A 25270-nucleotide genomic window follows, 5' to 3' on the forward strand; every position below is an offset into this window, starting at 1 on the left:
ACCTTATTTACTCAAACCAAACATGTAGATCTTAAACATAAAACATGTCTTTTGTTGCCAAATATTAAAAAAAAAAAGCAGCTTGGAATAAGTTTATAGCCAAACATACAAAATTCCCATCTTCCTTATTATGTTATTTAAAAATATTCGTAATTATTGAAGGATGCTTTAATGTTTAAAAATCCTAAAATCCTAAAACTAAGTGTTTAATTCCTGCAACATTCTCATCCTCCACTGATTTCCATTTAGAGGGAGATGTGATATGGGAAAAATATCTACCAAACTTCTAGAAAAAACAAACAGTAACTACTGTTACTCAGGCAACCAATGCTCAAAAAAAAGCTCAGATATATGTAATCCAAAATTCTAGGCTACTGAACAGTTTATTCAGCCAACAGCTGTGTCACCAAAACAAGGTTCACCCCTCACTTCTTTAAAACAAATCTTGCTTGAAAATTAGGAAAACTGACAAAAATTGTTATTGTCCTCTTCCTAAATTATTTTGACCTTTCAGGAAGAAAATCATAATCTGTTTTCATTATGGTGTATTTACTCATAAAATAAAAAAACGGTTTCCTGTACCTTGGGGTCAGAAGGTCCATGGGATGTATCAGACTGTTAACCTGAACACCACAAATTATTACACATTTTCCAAGTACCCCAACAGCAAGATAAGTAGCTTTTACATTGATAACAAACACTGCCTGGGCATGCAGCCTGCCTTGGGCTGGAAACCTCGAGAGATTCACCACTTTCTCTAATGGCAGGAAGGGCAATTTGCTGGTTTGAAAAGCTACAACTGTTCACCTTTCCATTTAGCTCTTCAGACAGTGTTTCTAGTTATGCTTATCACTCTCTAAATGGAAGGATGAAAATAAATTTAAAAAGGAAAGTAAAATAATTGAATACAATACACTTTCTTGTCAAGGCAACTAAGATGTTCAGTCTTTTGTACAGTCAGGGTATGTTTAAGCTGCTTTCAAACTCTATTTCTAAAGCTGTACCACAGATGTTTCTCATCTCTTCTGCCAGCTCTCCTTTTTAGTGCACACCTTGTCCTGGGCCAGCACTCAGTCACTGCATCAGCTTCATCTGACTTAGGCATCTCCTAATCTCTTTCTTCCTCTTAGAACCTTGCCCTTGCCAGCACCTCGCTCAGCGCTTCACTAACCGCTCTACCAGCGCCGCCTTCCTGGGGCCCTCTCTCCCACTTCTGTCTAGGAAAGGCCAGAGGGGGTGGATCCTGAGGAAACAAATAGCTCTTTATCAGCAGTGTTTGTCACTCCTCCTTTGCTCCTGGGCAATTCTTTCAACCACAAAAATTCAGTTTATCCTCCCTACAGAAGTACCTCACAGATTTACCTCCTACTCCAAAAGTCCCTCTCTCTCTCTCCTTATCCAAACTGGAAATTTCAATCCTTCTCTCTGACATTTCCTTGGAGTTATCCAGCTATTAGGTTAAGCTCCACACACATGGACAAACCACTTATCTCCCCTCCCATACAAACTTTCCCAAGAGGCCCTTCCTACATAGCCAGCATCCTGCCAGTCCCCTAGCCTGCACACTGGTTATTGTATTCAACAGTAAGTTGTATGTCTAAATCCTGTACAAAGAACATATATGTAATACACGTAAAATGCAGTCTTTTCTCTGATCTTTGACAACTAAAATGGTTATCCTAGTTTATAAAATGCTATCCTTTTATCCTGAAAGATCTTCCTCCTTTTCTCAGGCTTCAATCAAGTGAATCCAGCTTCAAGAGTTTCTGAAAGGACATAAGCAATGGTCATCTCCTGCACATGCCTCTGGGCTATTTTAACTCTAATTTAATTTGTGTAATTGCTTTTCCCAAATTTTATTTTTATAAAAGCATCCCAAATGCTTTTCCCATAATTTTAATAACTTTCTCAGTCTTCTCAGCCTTTTCTCTTTATCATTTTTACTAATGTTTTATCCTTCATCAACAACAAAGCAATTTATCTCACAAAGATGACCTGACTAATAAATCCATTCAACATTTTTTAGATATTTGTCTTTGGATGACATGAAGTTTGTATTAAAACTATCTGGACAGGAATCCAGTAACTACTACTAAAAAAGCAGGTGGAAAAAAAAGCAGCTGCTCACATTCCATCCCTTTCCATATTACATCACTTCCAGGATTTTTTTCTCTTCTAATAATTATTGTGGCTCTTTCTAGACCACCTAAAGGTTTTCAAAAGACCTTTTAAAGATGAAAAAACTAGAATCAGATACAGAATTTAACTGTTATTGTCATTAATAACATCTCTATCATGCCAGGAGAAAAATGCTTATTTTAAAAATCCCATCAACCAAGGATTAAATTAGCCTCTCTTCCTGTAATGGTGTACTGATACCTTAATTGTTCTGTATCCAGCTTGTTCCCTATACTTTTGCAGAGCTGCTGTTTTCCAGGATGCAGTCCCTCATGCTTCATGTCTGGCAAACTTTTCACCAAGAAACATGAACAGCTACATCCTGTATACAAACCTTTGATTTTACTCATCAAAAAGAAATAAATCATTCTTTGTGGCTTCTTACTTATTATTACGATCTGGTAAACAGTGTAATTGGATGCTTTTTTTTCAGCTTCTGTCTTAGAAATGAAAACTTTAAATGGTGTCTTGCCTAGCCCCAGTACTGGAACATCTTGATTCTCAGTTTATTTTGCACAGATACCTATCTACTTGTTTATATTTTACAGTCGGCTGCTGTTCCATTCACCTGGCAGGCTTTTACTGATGGGCTCTAATGGTTTTCCCAAAAAAAAAAAAGCTGTATTGTACAGAGCCACAAGCTGACAGGCAGAAGAATTAGGAAACCTGTGTCAGTCTCAGCACAGGACCAGTGGCAGATGTGGAAAGAAAGGCTGTGGGATCTACTCTATATTCGTGTGACAGCCCATCATCTGTTTTTTGTGTCAGCCAAGAATAGCCAGGAGGCACAAACGGCCGTGAACTCATCTCTCTCCACTTCATCCTGTCAGAGCTTATGATGCAGCTCACAGCCTGGCAGCCACAGAGTCCAAGGACAAATGCTAAAGGGCACATAGGAAAGAGGATGAGGTTTGACAGGTTATATGCACAAGAAGGAATTTAAGCTTCTGATTCTCACTTTACTTACAGTGGTGACAATTTGTGATTATGCAAAACATGTCCTTACCAGTCTCCTTTGTTTTGTCAGGAGACAGCATTTCATACAGTCCCACACTGTCAGCCCTATTCACAGGGGGAAGGGACACAGGGTGAAAGATGAGATTCCTCAGCAGTGCCAGCTCCTGCAGCAGTCAGGGGAGCAACACACTGGTCAGAGGGAAATTTCTGCTGTGCCAGGTAAGTACAGGCCACAAACAAATTGAAGCCCTGTGCCAAGGAGACACAGAGTTACATCCTAGAACCGTAAGCAAAATTTAAGTGTACAGCTTAAGAGTAGAGAGAAGCACTTAGGAACTCTGGGTAAAGCTCCTTGCTGCACAGTGCAAGCTTAAGTATACTGTTCCTCAAGCCAGGGGATGAAATTCTGATGGGTTCCCTTAAGCAGAGTAGGAAGCTACACCAGCCACAGTCCTTCCCCTCCTTCCCTCTGGTTTATATATCCCACACCATTTTCTCCTGGGAAGTGCTATTCAGGTTACCACGGCTGAACAGATATTTGACTGGCTGGTTCCCAACAGTGAGGTGCTTTTCATCAGATCAGATGTGGGAAGCTCTTTAAAGGCTTTTTAGAGAAAGCAGCTACATGATTTCATGAAGACAGAAAAGCTCAAAGCACAGTGATAAAAGGCATTTTAATAGATCCATTCATACTAATACAGGAGATGCTGTGTGCTGAAAACAGGGAAATATAATACTTTTCTAGCATGATAGGCCAGATTTAATTGCTAGCTTTGCTTTGAACCTGACAGCTATTACTATTCTACCAACTCCTGGATGCACTTCTAAAGAAGCTTTCTCATTTCAGATTTTTAAGAAGAGATGGTTGGATTTAACTATCAGGTTTATTATATGTAATAGAAAAGTACACAGAATTAAGTCTTTGTAAGAAGACAATTCCCCACCACATACACACCTGCTTATTAAAAAGCTGGAGTGGAAAATGTCTTCCCTGTATTTATTTTTCCCTCCAGTGAAGAAAAAACAATCAAAACCTTCAGTTAAAATAATGAAATCACAATTTCATATTCATTTTACCAGATGAGCTTTTCTAAGCCTTCCAGAAGATCCCCAAACATAGTAAAGTTGACTAAATATTCTATGTTTTTCTATAAAAAGGTAGAGGTAGGCAGATCACAGCTTTTCAAAAAATAATACAGTTGTGTAGGGGAAAAAAATAGCTTTTTCCACATGACTAGTCTAATTTGCTAGGGAAAAATATTAAAATAATTTGACCACAATTGGGATCTGATTGTGGTGTAAATACAATCTGATTTTTGCAACTTTCTCATAATTGTATGAGAACATAAACCCATTTTTAATTCCTTCATTTGAAAATATTTTTAAAGCTATTGATCACTTACAGATACTAGAGAGAAATTAAACTAAAAAAGGGTCTAAGGTTTAGTCTAACCTAGAAATCCACAGACTTAATGTGACCCGATTTTGTCAGTCAATCACAAATGGACCAAAGAAGTTGCCCATAATCTCAGATACACTGAAACACACAAGGCATTTGACTGATAGAAAAAAAGGAAACATTCTCTTTCATTTTGAAGACCCTAGATTCACATTCCTTCCCTCTTGAAACCTGACCACACAGGACATGACTGAGTGAAGAGAAACACACTGGGCAACTCCTTTTAGGCTACAAAGTGGCCACAAAACACATGAAGAGGCACAGATGTGGACTGAGGTACAACTGCGTTTTGCATAGGCTAAGCCAGATGGACTGACTTGGCAATGGCTCCATCACTGCAACTGGCAGTGAGCTGCACAGCCAAAATAAAGGCAAAACAGGAGGCAAGAAGAAATTGATATAATGGTATTATTCCAAAGCACATGCTCTCTGTAACCCTGGAACTTTTGGGGATAGTCTCCCTATGCCTGTTGGATGATGTGACTGTCAGTACTCTTCTACATCTTGTGCTGTATCAGACATCTACCAAAGGCACTATCACTTAAGAGAGGACTATGGTTCTTGGATGGAAAAGGCAATTACATATGCAAGTTATCTTCAGTTTTCTGCCTCATGTTTCCTATGGAGTCACAAAACTAAGTCAACTAACCAACAATCCCCTCCTAACACACACAGGAGACCACAGGGACAGCATGTGAAAAGAGGGAAAAGATCCAAATAGGAATTGTCATGAAGGAAAATACAGCTCCACATACAGAGCACACAGCTCCTTCCTTCCCTTTGTGCTCCTTTAGGACAAGGCATGCAATGCTGCAATTTGCCACACCACAGTAGCCAAAGGCCCATTCAACCTGGCTCCCTTCATGGCTAACACCAGACAATATCCTCTGAGAGGGTTCTTGAATAATTCACATCTATCCCATCACACAGCACTGCTCATTCATTGGTGGGCACATCAAGACTTCACATATTAAGAGTTCATACAGTTTAAGATGTTCCATTAGATGCCCAACACTTTTGGGACAGACTGCCCCAAAGCCACTCTTTACATCTGTGGTACTTCCCTGGAATAGATGACATCTACAGAAGCATACTGCATTGAGAGGAAAACCACTGTATTTACATTATTGCTTTCTGAGGAGTTCGTATCTTTTTTTCTTTGACAGTTTCATTATACTCCTTAACTGTTAACATCCACAGAAAATGTCAACATTCAAATCCAGCAAATATTTTTGGAAATAATTTATGCAAAGTATCCCTATTTCAAAATATCCTCATTTCCTTATTTCCATGTACTGAATGGCTGCTGAGTAGGAACAAGAATATGGAGGAGAAGAAATTGGAGGAGGCTTTTTGTGTTATTATTATTGTGAAAAGTAAATTGTTTTAAAGAAATATGAAAACAGCATGCTCAGGAAAAATAGTTCTCTGTTAAATGAGGTAATCTTTTCTCTGCAGACTTTGCATCACTGTAGGTATATAACAGTTTTAAATGTCAGGAGCCACCTCAATTAAAGAGAAAGTAAATTTGGCACTCAGACTCCCTAAGAAGTGCAATCACAGAAGGTTCTGTTACAAAGCCCGTTCAAGCATTCAATAAATGCATTAAAACATGATGTGCTTTATCTGATGCACACACTCAAAAATGAAGCGCCCATATAAAATAGGAACACAAGCCTTTATTTTCTTGTTAAAACATTTATTGTTTTCAGGTAGTGGAGTTCTACATACTTTCACTGAATGAAAAAAATCAAAGCCTGATGAATGTCTGGGAACAATCTCGTTGCATAACCTCCAATTTTCTCCCACTCAAGCAATGAAAGAGTTGGACAGCAATACAGAGACTTTAACTAATATGAAATACCTAAACCCAGGTCTACAGCTCCCACAAAGAGCATTTCCTACACATTTCTAGGAAGACCTGTTTTCTAATGGTAAGATACCAACTTTCTGCAGCCTTTCATCAATTTCCAAGAGCTCAGACATATACTGCTTTTCATTTAAGCCTGCTTGTTTTTAAGTTTGAATGTAAAGATTTATTTTTTTTTAAGAGAATGATTTCCTCTTTTTCCTGTAAAGCTCCAGATACTTGGATCATTTACTATGGTTTCTTCATAACCAATATGGCTGAATAAGTCCCATGTTAAGGCAGTTACATGGAAACTCCCTTGGTACTGGGAAAACAAGTGGACTTTCACATTAGTTGAGGTGATTTTGATAGGACATCCTCATGTGCACTTATTGTTTCACCCTGGAACTCTCCAGGTTATAGTTTTAGTAACATCCTGTCCAGCACAGCATAAAAACTGTTCTGTTCTGCAGGGTTTTTTGAGTTGTTTTTCCCCTCCAAAAATAGCACCATCTTTGCCCTTCCACAGTTCAAGATCAGAACTGGTTGATAGCACAGTGAAAATACACTTATTTCAATGAAAAGGATAGGTTCAGTCTCATGGGGTGAGAAATGAAGCTGCATGAGAAAATATACTAAGGTGAAAGGGATAAAGCAGACATACTCTCTGCCCTTGCAGCAAACCCTCCTGAAGCTGCCTCTAACAGCAGTGCTGCCAGCCAGCAAAATGGTACATCACTATTATTAGCACAATGAAGGGGCACGATGGTTTGACTCTTCCTTATATTGGCAGCTGTGGTGAATCATCCCATGCAAAAGCAACTATTCCTGTTAATAAAAGTTACAAGGACATGCCTGTGTTGGTCTGAAGTCCAGTGCAGTAGAATCTCAGAGCACAGGAAAACAAATCCCCAAAAAAACCCTTGCAGACCTCTCAGAGAAGACAGACCAAAACAGTAAACTTTCCAAGGAAGAGCAGCCTATGAAAACACATTTATCTGTAACTATTAGAAAGCTTCACAGCAGTAGTTTAAATTGAAAAGCAGGGAACACAGTCAAACATTATATTTCATTCAGATCTGTGAACTTCAGCTTTCTAAGGAGCTAATGGAAATGTGAAGTGACTGATGCAAATATTTAGCACTAACTGACAGGTTGCTAAAAAGACTATCACATTCATTGGATTTATGAGCTGTCTATGAATTTGTCATACCTTGATTTTTGACTAAATATGCAACATGAACTGAAGTTAGAACTACCCTGTTGCTTCCTCTCAAGTGAGACTCTATTTTTAAGAAAATGACAAGCTAGAACAAAAGAGAACAGAAGCAAGAGAAGTGGCTTATCACACTCCTAGTGACTACAGATGCAAAGGGGTTAAAACAGTAAAACCTCTAAGAACTATTATGTTTCACCCTCAATAAAAGCCAGTGGTAAAACCTTTCAGAATGGATTTTCAGACATAAATCCATGCAAAGTAAATGGCCAATGCTGTTGCTCCAGTGGGACATCACATCATGCAAGTAAGGAGACAGATGACATGAGGTTGCATATTCTGAACACCACCACAGCTGATGCCCAGAGACAGCAGAAGTTTGATGGCGCCAAGCTGTTTGCTTCAACAAGCAGCAGAGGTGAAAAACTACAGTGGAGAGAAGGATGAACTCACACAGAGAGAATGGCTGCCTCAGAGCCACAAGGATCCAAAGTACAGAGCACAACCAAACACACAGAGCAGAGCCAACAACAGCATGGAGAGGTGCCAGGGTCAGCAGCACTGCTTTGAGCAAGCTTCACACAGCAACAATTCTTCCAGCACAACCCTCGCCAAGGCCAGGGACTGTCATATCACATGGTAAAGAGAAACAAGTTTGTAGCCTTGATATCAACTTACACCGTGCAGGTGAATATGAATGGATGAGCATCCATAAATTCTGAAGGTGTTTAAGGGCTTACCATCAGAACTATAGATACTGCACCCTCTGGAAGCGGTTGGCTTCAGCTCCTGCAGAAACTACAAGGTTGACCACCATGTTGTGCTTAACCTGTTTCACTTCTCAGTGATTAACAGGAAGAAAACACTGCTCTGTTTTACCTGAGGCACAAAGCTTATGACCTCAGCTCAGTCTTTGGAGCAAGCCAGAGCCCAGCAGGCTCCAAGTGTGGTCCTGAGGATCAATGAGACTAAACAACAAGATGGAATAACCAACAGCCCATTTGTGCTGGCAAGCGCATCCTACAGCTGTGACTATGGTTATCCCACTTCTCACAGTGAGACCTAATGAATACTGTCACATCTTTGCTAGAAAGCTAAGCACACACACCTAAGAAACAGTAATTGACAGGAAAACCTGGTGATTTAAAGTAATGAGAAATCACCAGAAAACCTTTCAAAATACAAGACGTCAATAATTATCAGAAGTACAAAGAAAAAGAACAGAAAGCTCTAACAAAAGTTGGGGCTTGGTTTGGTTGTTTGTTTCTTTTTCTTATTTTAAATATGGTCTGCCTTTCCACAAACCTAACACACCTTATACACTCTCAACATGTATCTTTTTGGTCAGCACTTTTTTCACGAAAGTAAGAACAGACAGTACACATCAAAGGTAGAAGTAATGCATAATTAATCTAAGAAAGTAGGTGTGTTTTCTCCTCTAGGCTCCAACTGCATGACAGGAAATACATTATTCATGAATGAAGATGATGGTACAACATTAATCAAGTCAGCGTGACATGACAAACAAAGACCACAAGATGTATTCAACAGATAGCAGTGTGCAAAAGTGATCAGCTAACTGAAAGGTTCACACAGAGTCTGTTTACAGAAAACAAATACTGAGGAGAAATACAGAAATAAGACTGAACTGCTTCAGTTTGCATCCTATTAAGTCTTGTTCCATTTGGGGAACAACCTTTATACAATACAACTACCAAAAAAAAAGTTCCTGGCTGTCTAAATAATTGCTATTACAAAGCAAAATTAATAAAAGACAAGAGTTAAAATAATTATTTTAACAAACAGGAACTAACATAAGGAGGGCATATATGAAGAACAATAATAAAATATTTTTTAAAATCAATGAATCTTTCTTTTCTCATAATGCACTTTTTGCCATATTATAATCTTGGGGCTAAAGACTCAACACTTGCTCCTCTTCATATTCAAAACTGTTGCAAAAACATTCAGAAATGAAGGAACAGTATAATTTGAAACAGTGTCAAAAAACAGGAACACAATATAAGTTGATTTGTAAGCAACTGAGCCAGTAAAATCTAGTTTGCTAGAAAAGTGTGTGTCTAAGTTGTAGGAAGAGTTCAAACCTCAATCTGTCCTTCAGCAGGCATCTTTCTATCTGCCAAGGCAACCTAATGCCAGAAAAGGTGTAGGTTTATTGGAGATACCACCCTCTCACAAATGCAACCAGAATTGCTCAAAAGGTTTAGAAATTAACAGCAAGAATGAAAGACATTCACAGAGAGTTGCATGCAATTTCTATTTTCTCAGAAAACCAGGCTAAATATATATATATACATATACACATATATATATATATATATATACACTGACTGCAAATATCTTGGTCTTGAACTTTCAGTTTCTGTTACAAGACTGTACTGGAGACATGAGCCTGACCACACAAGTCACAGAGCATTGCTCTCATTCTGTCTGCATGGATGTATTTCTTAATACGGGAATAGAGATGAAGGGAAAGCTGTTTCCCTTAAGTAGTAAAAGAAGGACACACAGACTTAAAAAACATTCATTTTCTTTCTAAGAGGACAAACACTGTCTGAAGCATCAGGACCAGAAAAATACAGTTGCTTTACAGAATGCAGCATGACCTCTGCTGTCACCCCAGGGAGGGGGCATTTGGGCAAAGCACTGACTCTGCTCACCCATATCATCACAACCATCCCGTGTTGTCACTGCAGGGAGGCAGCCCAGGCTGAAAACACTATATAAGAGGACAGAATGCAGCCACTTCTGATGCTTCTGTCAGACCTACCCCCATCAGATGCCATTTAGAGAAATTAAAAGTAAAAAATATACATTTATTATACATTGCATAAAATGTTGTATATAGCATATATTTATATACATATATATAAAAAGTATATATATAAAAATTCTTATCTGTGAGATTAAAAAATCCACACACAGATCCTCATCAGTAATCAAACATGAAGCCAATCAACTGCTGAACAGCAATGACATAATAAGCATAGGAAGAAGCTGATTGTGTACCAGATCATCAAGGGCTAATAATGGATTTTTGCCTCAATATATTTTCCTAATTCATTTTCATATGCCTCATATTTGATATTCCTGGCTAAATATGAGTCTTCTGCAAGGACTGTACATGTAGAACAGTATATAATTCTTATCCTATATATGAGTTGAGATAAAGCCTGCTGAAACTGCCTCCAAGAGCCATAGTGATAGCTTTCATTGCTTGCAGTTCATACTAGAGTTTTATGGGTACAGAAAATAATCTGAATATTCCAGAAATAGAACTATCAGTAAAACTTCCAAATGAAATTCAAGAACAAAAACTCCAAAACTATGGAGTCTGGCTGCTCACAAGTAAAGCAGTGATCAGTGCAAGCAAAGCTGAACATTTGTATGTAATGAAAAAAATTATGCCTGAACCTGGTAAGTTAGAAATTTATTTTCCAGACAACCTGCATGACCCACTCACATTCTGAAGTATTTCAGATAATCCATTGCACATCATGAAGAAGAAAAAGTTGGTATTTAATAAGCTTTAGTGCATTTTTTCAATCACAAGTCATTCCATTCAATATAAACAGGATGAAGTTGCATTAAACTGTCATACTGATATCTGGAGGATAACAGCAAGGTGTTTCAATGCAACACGCTACCATTCACTTGATATACTTTGAATAAAAAGGTGAAAATGCTGTTGTAATAAGGAAATAACATAGTCATGCCAAGACTAGAACCATCTGACAAGATATTCTGTCTTCACAGTAAATAAAAAGTTACCGGACATAATTGATTTGCTTTCTCTGTTCCTAATTTTCTTCAGCCTTTTTGAGAAAAGACACTTAATGGTGTTACCACTATAAATGGCACCATCAGCAAATAACCAAGCTATTTGAAAATCCATTTCATACTATCACTGCAAGCTCCAGAATTTGCTGACTGCATATGCAGAAAAACTGTAAGCATTTCTGATCTCAGTTGATCAGGAAATAAAAAACCCACTCCTATCACTTTGCAGCAAGCAGCCACAAGAGCAAGTATATTTTCAACAGTTTGTCCTCGCCATCAGAAGTGGAAAGCAGACATTATCATTACGATCTCTTTTATCTGATCACCTTCAAAAGGTCAGGGAAAGATGAATTTTATGTGCTTGTTTCTGCAAAGCAATAGAGAATAAGCGATTGGCTTATAGAATGAACAGCTGACCACAGCCTAAGTTAGACACAGCAGAATCACTACACCATTCAAAAATGAATGGTGGGTTAGCTTGTAATTGTTATTCAATTCCATTTTGTAACTCAAGGTGTAAAAAGGAACACAATGAAAAGCAAGTCTTCTAATCAAACCGCAGACAACTAATTCAATCACATAATTATTGATACTAATCCACAGGAAATAGGGTAGTAAGTATAACAGGATCCAGTTCCCCTGCTGCACCAGGTCTCTAGGAGAGAAAAGGTCTGTAATCGCTGACCAGGCTGCAGGATGATCAGAGCCATTGTTCTTCCCTGAATCAGCACTGGGAGGGCAAATAAGAGTTTTCTGCCAGCCTATGAGAGCGTTCTTGAAAATACACCAGATACACTGAAGCCATTCATACCCATTGTATGACAGTGCAGCCAAAACTCATGTTTAAGACAGCAGCTTTGTCCCTTGCCTTAACTGAAAGAAAAGTTGTCAGAAGTTATAAAAATCCTCACATTAAATCAAACAAGAACTTGGAATGTAGCTCTGGGGGAGAAAAACAAAACCCATGCTTAAAACCAAAAAAGTTAAACAACTATATAGCCTTTTTACCCCCACAAATTATTTCCTTAAAATACTGAATTAGGAAAAAAAAAAAAGTCTGTGATACTTCTAATAGTGTAAAAGTGTAACTTTTAATACTGTGCATCAAGGGCAAAAATCTACAATAACTGCAGACAACAAACACATGATTTGATCCAGCAGCTCCTAGGATATGAATCACGGTGATTTAGATATGAGGGGAAATGAGGGGAAATCAACCCTGTTTTACGTAAAGGATGGCTTATTCAAAGTAGTTACATCAAACTGAAACACCCATCATTGTACTATTATTTCAATCCCAGATGGTTTCTCCTCCCCATAATACACACATAACACAAGAAGATAATGATAATGAGACATGATGGCCAGGGAAAGGGAGAGTGAGGGGGTAAAGAAATAAAACTTCATCCTAGGGGGCAAGGATGGTGGTGGGGAAAATCCTGTCTTTTTCAAGACACTCCCGAACAAAAGGAACTATTTTTCCCTCTTACCACAACTCTTCTCACTTGATCCTGCTTTTTTTGGGGTATTTAACAAACTTCATGTCAGGACACCTTGATACCTGACTGCCAGGAAAGAAATAATCTAAGTTTTCCCACACTGTAAAGTCCCAATAAAGTATAAATTAATCATTCTCATTAAAGGCACAAATCTTCCCTTCACCATACTACAACCCTGCACACACTTTCACCCCCCCCCATCACCCCTTCACTAGCCTCTGATGCCTCTGAGATAAGCACACACGAGCAGACAGGCCAGCCACCAGAAGTTAAACTACTGATGTAATCTCTCTAGTAGCACTCTGCCCAAGAACATGTAACTTCAGTTTAGCCACTCCTGGCCCAGCACTGATAAGCTAATGTGAAATGAAGCAATCCATTTCCCAATGTAAACAGTTGTTTGGCTACACGGGGAACAATATAAACAAATGGATCTATTTATAAATCACCATTTATGCTTGTTGCAGAATAGGAATATTATGTTCCAGGGCAGAAGTGACAGCAAAAAGTCAAACAGCTGGTATCTTCTTCCATCAGCCTGCCCCGCTGACACTCTCTGTTCCAGTTCTATAGAAGCAATAAACACATGATGCAGGGCCTCATCTGTTTAGGAACAAGATACACTTGGTCTGGGGTGGGGGGGTGGTCAACCTCATTTTCGTACCTATGGGTTCTTACGACAGCTCAAGAAAAGTCAACGGCAACATCACTTCAGCTCAGGGCAGGAAAAGGTGAGCCTTTACCCCGACTTCTTCCACCCCTGCAACCCAAACGATCCGGTTTCTCCCCAGGCTGCACCCTCCGCTTGTACTAAGAACGCTGACTGGGGGGGCACTCCACAGACCCCTCTAGTCATTATTCCCCTCTCCCCAAAGAACGGCTACTGCCTTCCAGAGCACTGGGCTCTTCCGAGACGTTTTCGCTCGTTTATGGAAAACCCAAGAGAGAGCACACGCGGGGCTGGGGAGCCGCAGTCATTACGCCCCCGACGCGGCGCTCCGCCGGCGGCAGCGCTTCCCGCGGGCAGCCCGCGCCTCGCCGTGCCCTCCCCGCAGCCACAGCGCCCTGCCGGCCGGGGGCTCCCGGCGGCCGGCAGCGACAGGGACACCGCCGCCGCGGGGAACGCCGGGCACAGCCCTTCGCGTAAAGGGGTCGTGGGTACCCCGCGCGCTCCGGCGCCGCCTCACGCGGCCCCACCGGGGGGAGCGACGCCTCCCCACCGCCCCCGGAGGCGGCCCCGCTCCCGCCGCGGCGGGCGCCTTACCGTGCCGCTGCAGCCCCTGCCGGCGCGGGGCGGCCCGCGGGCGGTGCGCGGCGCTGTCCCGCGCTATCCCGCGGAGCCGCGGCAGGACGCCGCCGCCCCAGCCATGGTCTCCACCCCCCGCGGAGCCGGAGTGTGCGCGGCGGGCGCCGCTCGCGGTCTTTTCTCCGGCGGGGGAGGAGGAGGGTGGGGTGAGGGCGGGCGGGGGCGGGCGCGCCCGCGGCGGGCGGGCGCCATTAACGGCCGCGCTCGCGCCGCCGCCCACTTTGAAGCGGCCGCGCCGCGCCAGGCACAGCGGCGCCCCCTGGCGGCGGCGGGACGCGCCTCCCGGCCCGCGGCCGCGGGGATCCCGGGATTTCCCGCTTGGCAGCGCCGCCGGCCCGGGCGTGCCGAGCCCAGCCGAGCCGGCGGCTTTGCCGTGCGGCTTTTCATCTGCCTGAAGCAACAGCACCTCGGGTTGCCTGAGCGTGATGGGCCGGGCCCGGCAGGTCCGCCAGCGGCAGAGAGAACAAGGGGGCTGGTTGTGCAGAGGAGGCGGGGGGTTTGTCTCGCCTGCCAGGGAAGGAAGGAGGGGAAGGCACGGGAACCATGACGGGCACGGCTGTTCTGCGGGAGCTGTTGGAGCTTCCTTGTTGGCATCTGTGCGGAAAAAGGGCCGGCGCTCCTGCGGCGGGCAGGAGGCTCAGCACGGACCGCACGGAGCGGGAGCTGGCTGGGGGATCGACCCGGCGGGGCTCAGCCCCCGGCTGTGACACAGCCCTGCAGCCACCCCGGGCAGTGACACAGCCCTGCAGCCTCCCCGGGCAGTGACACAGCCCTGCAGCCACCCCAGGCAGTGACATAGCCCTGCAGCCACCCCGGGGTGTGACACAGCCCTGCAGCCACCCCGGGGTCTGACACAGCCCTGCAGCCACCCGGGCAGTGACACAGCCCTGCAGCCACCCTGGGGTGTGACACAGCCCTGCAGCCACCCCGGGCAGTGACACAGCCCTGCAGCCTCCCCGGGGCCACACACAGCCCTGCAGCCACCCCGGGCAGTGACACAGCCCTGCAGCCTCCCCGGGGCCACACACAGCCCTGCAGCCACCCCGGGCAGTGACACAGCCCTGCAGCCTCCCCGGGGCCACACACACAGCGCGGCAGGCACGGGACACACGGCGTCTCACTGCGGCTCTGGGCACCCTCGCACCACCGCAGTGTGCGGGGGGAATGGCAAAGGGGGGGTAAAAAGCGAAGCATCCTCTCACACGCAGCCAAATACTGTGAAAAGCTCAATGGGAGGTTGTCTAGTAGGAGAGTTTAGACCGAGCCTGAAGATGGAAGATGAGCTTGAGAAGCTGCTTGTGTTCAGTCTTCTAAATAGACTGCTTTTTCTCTCTTATTTACCATAACAGAAGATAATCTTATTTTTGTCCTCGGATATTTATGGATAGCTGTGCCTTTCGTGTCGGCTGTCATCTGAACAGCACAAGGTATTTGAACTGTCTTCTCCCGGCACAGGCCAGTCCACTCAGGCTTGGAACAAGTGCCTTTCATCACGAGGAGAATCACCACCATTGTTCTCCATTTCGGCCTAGATGCTGCCCTTGGCACCGTGCAAGCAGCCCCCCCGCTAAATACAGACTAAATGTATCCAGAATTACACATCTCTTGTGAATGCAGCCACACATTCTGCTAGTATGGCTTATATTACAGAAAAAAAAAAAAAAAGTACAGACGAATTTAGGAAAATACCAACATTTATTGAAAGGTGCAACATACTCATTAAATACTTAGCATTAATTATATTACACTATAACTCCAAAATTCATTATTTGTAACATTCAAATATATCAGCATCCTACATGCTGAAAAAGAGGGCATCCTAAAGTGCATCTTAAGTGACAATTTTATTCATTACCCAAAGTATAGTCACAATTTTATCAGAAGTCATCTTCCCAAACACTCATTCTCTAAATTTTTTTTCCAAATAGAAACAATTGTAAAATGTTAGTAGAATGCAGCGTCAGTTCCTTCCCAGTCCAGAGTCTTTAGCAAGCGCTGAGCTGCAATACTATGATATGATACACAAAGATACAATTAAACATGTCTGTGCTTATAAAACTTAAATTTAATCCTAACTTCTCAGGATCACAGCATACTTGTAATCACTAAACCTGGGAGTAATCCTATTGAATTCAGTTTATTTTTCTAGTGCCATACTGAAGGATAGCCTCTACCATATAATGAAAACCTAAAGTCCACTTTTGGTCCAATATGAACTGTGCTTATAATTTTTTATTTTTTTTTTAAGTTTACTAGATTAAGCAACTGTACCCAATTTTTTTCTGTTTTACACAATAATAAATTTTGCATATAAAAATGCCAATAGCTCTTCATTAACTTAAATGACTCTCAAACTGTGAAGGTGAGATTCTTCATTTCCAATGTATACAAACTCATATTTCCATTGAAAAAGAGTATCACACAGAGCAGAAACTTTTTACAAATTATGTATGTTAACATTATGTTAATTATGTTAATTATGTATGTATAACGAGGTGATGTGAAATCCCTAACATTTTAAGAAAGTAAGAACATAGAACCTTCTTACAAAAACCATCCTAAATGTCTGTGCATTATTTACTGGATTTTGACATTTTCAGCTCCTTGTTTCTCTTGCAGCTTCCTCTGTAGGCACAGAGGAAGCAAAAGAATAGCCATTTACAGGGTAAAATGCAAAGCAAAGAATGGCAGGATTTCTGGATCTGAACGGGAGTTTGTGTACCTCATATCTGTGTGCTGTGCTACAGCTGGCATTTTCTGCAGAAGCTGCAGGGTGGTAGATTTTTTGGTACATTGATGCACTATATCTTTCCCCATGCTGGGACTGAGCCAGCAGCAAAGAAAAATGCTTCTTTTCTATCAGTGTGGTGTAGGTACTGAGGAAGAGACTAGATTTAATATTTGAGCAGGGGAAGTCAAACCCCAGTTACATAAATTTGCATTGCCCATAGAGCCAAGGAGAACTCCAGCCAAGGTCAGTGAAATAGCTGCCAAAAGACAGTGGGGTTACTGTGTGGGGGCCACATTTTAAATGTCACTTAGTGTTAATACAAGAAAGAAAAAATACTGAAATGTCAGTGTCTAGGAAATGTTGTGATTGCAAAATGCAAAATACAGAGGGACAAAAGAGCACAACTGAGTATATTTACAGTTAGGATAGCAAAGATAGAAACCGAGGGAATTATAAATGGAAACATTCTCACATTGTATTCAGAGGAGCGCTTTCCTTTACGCAGAAGTAACAGCTCCAGCTTAAGCATTTTCCCCCTTCAGCTTGGAAGATGCATTAGGTGAATGCAAAACATTTATTTCAAAAGCTTCTTAAAAAAATCAACTAGCATTTTCAAATAAATGAAAGGAGGTGTAATTTTCTCTGTGTGGTACATTAATGCATGCTGGCTCCCAACAGCTGCAAATATTTAAATGTGTGAGACAGTCCAGACATTGAGTTCAGTGGACAGGATGAATGAGTAGTGCCATCTCACTTCTGCTCTGTGCAATGCCTATCCCCATGCCCTTCACACAGGGGGAGGATGGGATTAGCTAAATTTGAAATAAATTTGAAAACCTGCAATTATAAGCCATAACAGTTGCCAGAAAACCAAAAATGAGGGCAGCACATTAGATTATTTTTCAGGTTTTGGGGATTTTTTTTTTTTTTTCTATTTTATATTGGTACTACCTGTTCTTAAAATCAAAGGTAGCTCTCACAAAACCAAATTTGTTCCATTTAATGTCTGCAGGTTTGTAACCAGCAAGCAAATTAGTTACTGACACAAGCAACATTTAAAACAAGGTTGCTTGATATATGAACTTTGTTGTTTGTAGTGCCATGGCTTAGCAAAATAAAAAGCTACTATGCAACAGAAGATACATGTTAGGTTGTTCTACATAGTATTAATTAGTTTTGGAAGGAATCTTCATCAAACTGTATGCCCACAATTCAAAAATAGTTTAAAATAGTAAATCAATATTTGCAGCAGAATGGAAATGGATATAGTAATAAAGCGAAAACAATGTTTCACTGTAAATATTTGTTAGAACTAAGGACATTGCCAGTGTGCAAAATGATGTTGTTTATCATTAGGTAAAATGTATCTCTAGGTTTTAGGATGAACGAATACAATATTTTTTCATGACTAAAAATATGTTTTCACAGAAAATTACATCCCCCAACATTTTTGCAAATATGTGTGTATACAGAGGAGAGGGAGAAGATGCTGTTACAGTTCAGTCTTAAAGAATAAAAATTGCCGATTTTTTCACCTTGATTTCTTTCTAAAAACATTTTATTTAATGATTCCTAGATTCTGACCTTCTATTACTCCTGAAAAAAGCAGAGTGGTTCCAGAGGCCTGCCAGCTAGCCCTCCAGTGATCTACCCAGGAACTGCAATCCATCTTTTCCTGAGAATCAGCAGAATGCCTTCCCTACTAAGAATTTTGACTTCTCCATCATTACAGCTGTTTAGGATGAATTAGAGATTAGGGTGTTTTTTGGTTTGTTATCTGGCATGCACATTCATGTAGTATTTTATAAAAACAGTTTTCCTTAAAGTTCTTGGTGCCATAGACTAGAAAGTTTATTTCAGAGATGTGTTCATGTGAAAGCTCTGAAAATATTTGGTCATGCTCAAGAAAATAATAGACAATGTAACCTGCACTTAAACAAACACGTAACATATTCATATGTTCACATGTCAAAAACACATATTCATATTCATATGTTCCTAACACATAGAGTTATACTGAACATCAGTCTGTGTAAAATACCAAGTGTAGTTAAAAGCTTTGGATACAAGTATACACTCACCTATAAATATACACCTATTTTTACAGAATGCACTGCCCTAACTCAGTATATTGAGTCACCAGTCCAGTTTCATATCAGCTTTACTCCACACATACTTTCCTCCTCTTTTTAGGAACATCTTCTCATCAAATCCACTGAATTTTATAGCTGCTTCTACACCAACATCCAGGATCGATTTGGAAGGTTCTTTCCGTCCATTTCTACAGTTTAGAAAACGCATCTGGAATGTAAGATAGATAAGATTACAAGAAAGCCAATTTGCAAAAACTTAATTTTTCTGCAGACTTAAGCAAGTTTTGTGCAATTGCACTGCAATTCCACAAAAGCCTATGTAAGTGCATGAAGAGGTTCACTCTAGTCCTTAGAAGGCTCAGAAGATCATGGTTAGACATGTGACATAGCAGGAACTTTGTTCTTAGCAGGAACAAAGCAAGATCATAATTGAAGATTGAACATTGGCTCTTCAGCCATGTACTCTAAGTGGGCACTCTGAAGCTTAACTTTCAGGGCAAGTTCTGTATTTTTATATTAAAGAAAAAAATGAAGCAAAGATGTCCTGCAAAACTAGACATCTACACTTTAAGATTTGTGATGAAAGGATTAAGCATGCAAGCTGATGGCAACTTCTCCTTAGGTCATACTATATTATAGTTCACAATATGTCTGATGGGAATCACATCTGTTCCTTGTACTACATGGTAAAATTATTTTATGGAATGCAGAGTAAATTAAACTGGTTATCACTGTTGTATACATACATATATTAGCATACAAATACTATGTATCAAAAAATACTTACATATTCATCCAGAATGAGGTATGAATCCCTCATCTGTAATAAATCAAAAGAAAAAACTAAATTAATGTACAAATCAAAATTCCATTTTACTAAAAAATAAGGGACAAAAACAACTATTCATTCAAAGTCTAATACAAATCTTTGAAACAGTTGCTGTATCACCAGTATTTCAGTGATCTTGGATGAAATTTATAGAAATAAATGACAGAACTACTAAAATAACTTTATGTATTAATAAACCAGTCATTCCTGGAATATGACCATTGCAATGTCTAATTGAAATGTGAGTTCCCATCTGAAAAAAAGTATTTTAAATAATATCAAAGCTTTCTATTGACTTCTACAGCAGAAGAACTTAGAGTTTTGCATGCTGGAATGATTATGCCATTTTCCAAACCAATGACATGGATATTTAAACTGGGCTGTTTAATTATTACCCCACCAAACAAAGGTGTTCTCCCAGCTCAAAGGTAAAAAAAAAAAACTCAGGTCTGCACAGAGAAATATGCCAACAGCTGAAAAAAAACAGGTTTGCTTAGACAAATGGGCACGCCCTAAACTCTCCTTAAAATTCTCTGGGTATTCTCTGGGTAATTCTCTGGTAAGCTGGAGCTTGCTACTGTGTAGAACAGGTGTCTGCCTTTCACACAGGTTTAACAGAAATCAGAAACAGCCTTCTGGAACCAAACCTACCATGGGAAGCCAAAAAAAAATAAATGTAGAAACAGTTCTGGGTTCTCCTCTTAACCCTTTGTCTGATGAGTTCTCCCTCCCACCAAATGCCTTAAATGCTAACTGCGCAGCCCCACTTTTATGTCTTACATAGGAAAGGCAACCCAGTCTGCTCACTTGGCCTCTACATACATTAAGAAGTGAACTGTAAATGGAGTCCTTATCTGTGGAGAGGAAAAGGAGCACAAGATAGGAGATTTAAGGCATTCCTGAACTTGGTTCAATCTGCTGTTTCTTCACTTAGTTCAGAAACCTCCCTATTGGTGAGCCTTCTAACTCTCCCCATTCCTTGCTTAGGGTCTGTAGGCATTTACAAAACAGCCTGAGCTCCACCCTTAGGCAGCAAAGTCCTTTAGTGTGGTTAATGTAAGCTAGATGGCAGCTGAACAAGTTAATTGGTATGCTCTGCAGGAGCACAAGGAATCTTCTCCCAAATAAAGAGCCTGAGCCTGCAATCCAAAGGAGTTCAGACAGAAAATGTTAAAAATGCAACTTTATTGTGAGAGGAATTACCCAGAAATAGTGTTAGTTGGCCAATAAAAGGCTGTTTGGGATGCTGTCTTATTCATGTAGGTTGATAATGCTGGCATAATGTGACATCACAGTCAATCTCTATTAGAAAACTATACTTAGACTATAAAGTGTGTTTACATTAACTTTGAACCTTTTCAGGATCTTGTGTCCAAGTCAGGAAGAATACTCCCACTGGAGTCCACAGGATTGGGAACAATGAGTTTTAACTCTTCTGCTAATACGAAAAATTTATTGCTTTATTGTCAATGGAAAGCCTTAAAGAAAAGCCTTAAAGTAAATTAAAATCTTGGCTTCCACCATAACAAAACCAGTTGCTAATAAAGTTGTACTGCACCTCTTCTAAGCCACTATTAATAGGGAAAATATTAATCACCGTGAAAGTTTCTTGTTTCTTTCAAATATTCTAGCATTATTTAAAAATAAAGTTACAAAGAGACAGTTTAATTTTTACCTTCTGATTAGATTCAGGTACCAAACAGGAGACATCTTTGTGGCGATCCAGGAATCGATCAAAGTCTTCATCACTGATAACAAATTTTTCTGCTTCCCTTAGAGCATCCTCACCACTGTTCTCTCCTTCGATAAGCAGGCACTGGAATACCTGAACAAAGGAAGCACCTGGTTAAGACTTTATGTTCTCACTTGCCTTGAAGAATAAGAAACTTCAGTCTCAGTAGCAATGTCTTTAATTTTTCTGCCAATGGAGCCAAAATGACACATCTTGTGATAACTGAATACTCCACAAAGGTCAGGGTGCAGATTTATTTTTTGTAAATTAATATTAGAGTTCTAAATGTTATAAACTATGATTTTCCTTACTATCTGAGATTTCACTTACAGATTTTTTGGCAGTTTGTTTATTTTTTTCTGAATAATTCTGTGTGTATAACAATATCCATGAGGCAAATTATGAGAAATAATTCCTATATTTCTGTTACATTATCTCTACCCATTTTCAAATTTATTTCTAGTAAAAAGATCATGCTATGTATACACTAACCTCTAATACTCTATAAGAGAAAATTAATATACACTTATATCTTGCTAACAATAATGATTTCAATATATCAGTGTTCAGTAATTTTTCCTGATTTTCTCTACACCATAACATATTTTCACAAGTTAAAGTGTTTTAAAAATTAACTAACTTTCTGTGTTAATTTTAATATACTAAAACAACCTAGATCTACACACACTGAAATAATAATTTTCTGTACATAACACAATCAAAAAAAGATTCTTGACCTACTGGACTCCATTTAAGTGCAAAATTATATAGAACCTATCTCAGCAGCATGCAACATTGACAAGAAGGCTCCTAACACTGGAGCTGGAGATAAGACTCAGGTCAGCAGAGGTTCAGACAACTCCAGGACTTTATTTTTACTTTTCTTTGATCAAGAAACATGTGGTGTATACTACTTTCTTACCTTCCAGCGCACAGGGTTGAGTGCCTTGATCTGCTCGTTCATATCTTCCTCCACATTAAATCTGTTGATGACTGAATTTATTTTAAAAGCAACAGCATACTCTCGGCACCACTGTCTCAGTTTATGCAGATTTTCCACATGGTTCTTCTTTCCTTGACGACGGCCAATTAAAATGTTGACATCCTCATCAAAACTATCACATGAAATTGCCAGAATATCTAAATATTCACCTAAAAATAAGTTTTAAAAATTAATATCCAGTCCATCAACTAAAAGCTGCTCACTCTCACTTCCTTGTCATCTGTCACAAAATGTCATGTAAATGCAGTTCTGTGGAGTCATCTGATCAGCCACAAAAGCCACATCAACAGCAGCATCAAAACACGTAGTTTGTGTGTGTTTGTCCCCACCATTATGGAGACAGGCGGAATTATTGCTTTATTACACCATTATACCAAAGAGCTTTTTTTGTATAACGCCTATGTTCACAACAGATAATCAACACTGTTTCACTGATATTTATATTTGGTTTGCATTTTATAAGAGAACCACTATGAAACCATCTCCCACCCGCCCCCAAGCCCACCCATGGGTGAGGCTTCCCCACGGAGGCTCCCCAGCCCTGCCAGTGCAGCTGCGCCCAGCGGTCCCTCCTTACCATACTTCTCGAACCACAGCTTTCTGATCAGACTGCCATTGCTAACGATGCTGACACTTGGGAGCTCCAACTCCTGCTTGCAAAACTGGACCAGTTTGCCCACAAATTCGCCTCTGTCCTGAAGAAATGGTTCTCCTCCTGAGAAATTGATTTTCTCCATTCCTAGTGAAGGACCAAAGAAGGATGCTATGAACCTCTGCTGCCCACTGCCTGCTCCTCCTGCTCAATGCTATCAGTGTCCCATGGCAGTGGGACAAGGGACATTCCCTGGTGTCACAGTGAAAGGGGCTGCAACAAACCTTTAAATCTCCTGATTTCAGGGCAGAGGGTGGCAGAAAAATAAATAGGAGTAGGAACAATGGTTGGCACTAGGAAAATAACACCTTAATAAGGAATAAAAGGAAATAGGGACAATGCCCCAAAGCCAAACAGTAACCAGGGAGAGCTCCGTGGGGGTGACCAACCAAAGACAAGAACAAAGGAAGGCACAATGATATATAACCTTAGGGAATGAACATTCTAGTAGCCTGACCATATAGGGAACAACATTACCCAGTCAGTAACTGACACGTAACTTATTTAACACAATAACAGAGGGGTATCTTGGGAAAAAGTTTCAACTCAAACGAAACATTCCCACGGCTTCATATAGATAGGTGATTCTTCAGAGGCAATAGTCGGCTGGCTCGTGGTCTCCAGCTAGGCTGAACTCTATACTTCCATACCCAGGATAGCTTTTTCGACGGCACTTAGTCCAGCGGGGTCCCCCTTCCCCGGTTCCCTCCCGCCCTACCTCCCCTGGACTCACCTGCTTCCTTGAGCATCGCCAGCCCCCGCTTGGCCTCCTCCAGGGGCAGCACGAAGGAGGTCTTGGCCGTGTGGAAGCAGAAGCCGCACTTGTAGTTGCACTGCCGGGTGAAGTGGTAATTGACGCTGGTGGGCGTCGGGGGCGCGCCGTCCCATTCCTGCTCCCGCTGCGGCCGGGGGGCCGCGTCCCGCCAGCCGGGCAGGGACAGGGACAGGGACAGGGGCAGGGACAGGGGCAGGGGCAGGGGAGCCAGGCTCCAGCACAGCGCTCCCAGCCGCCCTCGCAGCGCCGCCAGCACCGCCCGCCCGACGGACAGCAAGCGGGCCAGCAGGGCCAGTTGCATGGCTCGGCTCGGCTCGGCTCGGCTCGGCTCGGCTCGGCTCGGCTCGGCTCGGACCCTGCGGGATGAGGTTTTGGACCCGCCTGCGCACGGTTCGACTGGACTTGGTTCGGCTGGGGTCGGTTCTGCTGGTCTCGGTTCAGTTCAATCCGGCTCGGCTCGGCTCGGCTCGGCTCGGCTCGGCTCGGCTCGGCTCGGCTCGGCTCGGCTCGCAGGCTGCAGAGAGGTGTCCGGTGCTCCGCACTTAAACGCGCCGTGACCGCCTCCCGTCCCCACCCCGCCCGTCCCTCCCCGCCGTGCCGGACCGCGAGGAACCGCTCGGTTTCGTTTTCCCTTCTCCCAGAAGCGAAACTTGGCACCGAGTGGCGGGCGCGGGGTTTTCCTGCTCCCTCCCCGCCCCATCGTGACCCCAGTGTCCCCATGCCTGTCCCCATGCCCCGGAGCCGCCTCTCGGCCACCGCAGAGCCCGCGGCTGGGAGAGGCTTTGAGCACCTCTGCGTTTGAGCAGCTCTAGCACCTAGGACCCCTTCTAGTGTGTGAGGTCTCAGGGACTTTGGGTCTTGTGAAACTCGTGAAGCAGGGGGAAAACTGAGTTTTTATAACTGCACTGCACCTTTGTCATGCATTCAAGAGCTCCTCTAAGTTTATACAGTTTTGCACAGAAGAGCAACTGAAGGTAGGGAGCCTGATGACTTCAGATACATGAAAAGAAAATAATTGCAGGTTCTTGAATTCTTGGTCTCCAATAATGCACCTCAAGCAAAGCTACTGCAGCAAGTTGAGCACATGGTTAGCCTTAACAGCAGGAACAGTTGGCAGCCTGAGGTGAGACATTGGTGGCTCATGTTACCACTCATGGTAACACCAGGAGAGATCAGGACCAAGCTGCCAG

The 25270-nt window shown here is 41.8% G+C and overlaps 2 protein-coding genes across 6 annotated transcripts in view; both read right to left on the bottom strand.

The window, feature by feature from the left end:
- The window catches only part of RNF144A (ring finger protein 144A), a 62992-nt gene extending 48499 nt beyond the window's left edge, over positions 1 to 14493 (bottom strand). For 2 of the 5 annotated variants that reach the window (XR_015282787.1, XM_086875921.1), the window contains exon 1: positions 14224 to 14493. The gene's annotated coding sequence lies outside the window, so the exon portion shown is untranslated. The remainder of the gene's footprint in view (positions 1 to 14223) is intronic. The other 3 variants (XR_015282786.1, XM_086875920.1, XM_086875922.1) reach the window with 3 other exon arrangements.
- A 4043-nt stretch (positions 14494 to 18536) lies between these two features.
- On the bottom strand, positions 18537 to 24671 carry RSAD2 (radical S-adenosyl methionine domain containing 2). The gene is made up of 6 exons (XM_086875919.1): positions 24039 to 24671; positions 23231 to 23392; positions 22573 to 22802; positions 21594 to 21743; positions 19877 to 19909; positions 18537 to 19297 (listed from the first exon to the last, which is right to left on the bottom strand). The coding sequence occupies exons 1-6, from the start codon at positions 24379 to 24381 to the stop codon at positions 19133 to 19135; spliced, it is 1083 nt and encodes a 360-aa protein (XP_086732045.1). The 5' UTR covers positions 24382 to 24671; the 3' UTR covers positions 18537 to 19132.
- Between the last annotated feature and the right edge of the window lie 599 nt (positions 24672 to 25270).

Source organism: Cyanistes caeruleus, chromosome 2 (assembly GCF_971803275.1).
Source record: "Cyanistes caeruleus chromosome 2, bCyaCae1.hap1.1, whole genome shotgun sequence".
Classification (NCBI taxonomy): Eukaryota; Metazoa; Chordata; class Aves; order Passeriformes; family Paridae; genus Cyanistes; species Cyanistes caeruleus.

Coding starts and splice junctions, on each gene's coding strand:
- RSAD2 (XM_086875919.1), bottom strand. CDS start 24,381: ATGCAACTGGCCCTGCTGGCCCGCTTGCTGTCCGTCGGGCGGGCGGTG. Junction 22,803..23,230: donor GCTGTGGTTCGAGAAGTATG/GTAAGGAGGGAC, acceptor ACTTATTTTTAG/GTGAATATTTAGATATTCTG. Junction 21,744..22,572: donor TCAACCCTGTGCGCTGGAAG/GTAAGAAAGTAG, acceptor TCCTTTGTTCAG/GTATTCCAGTGCCTGCTTAT.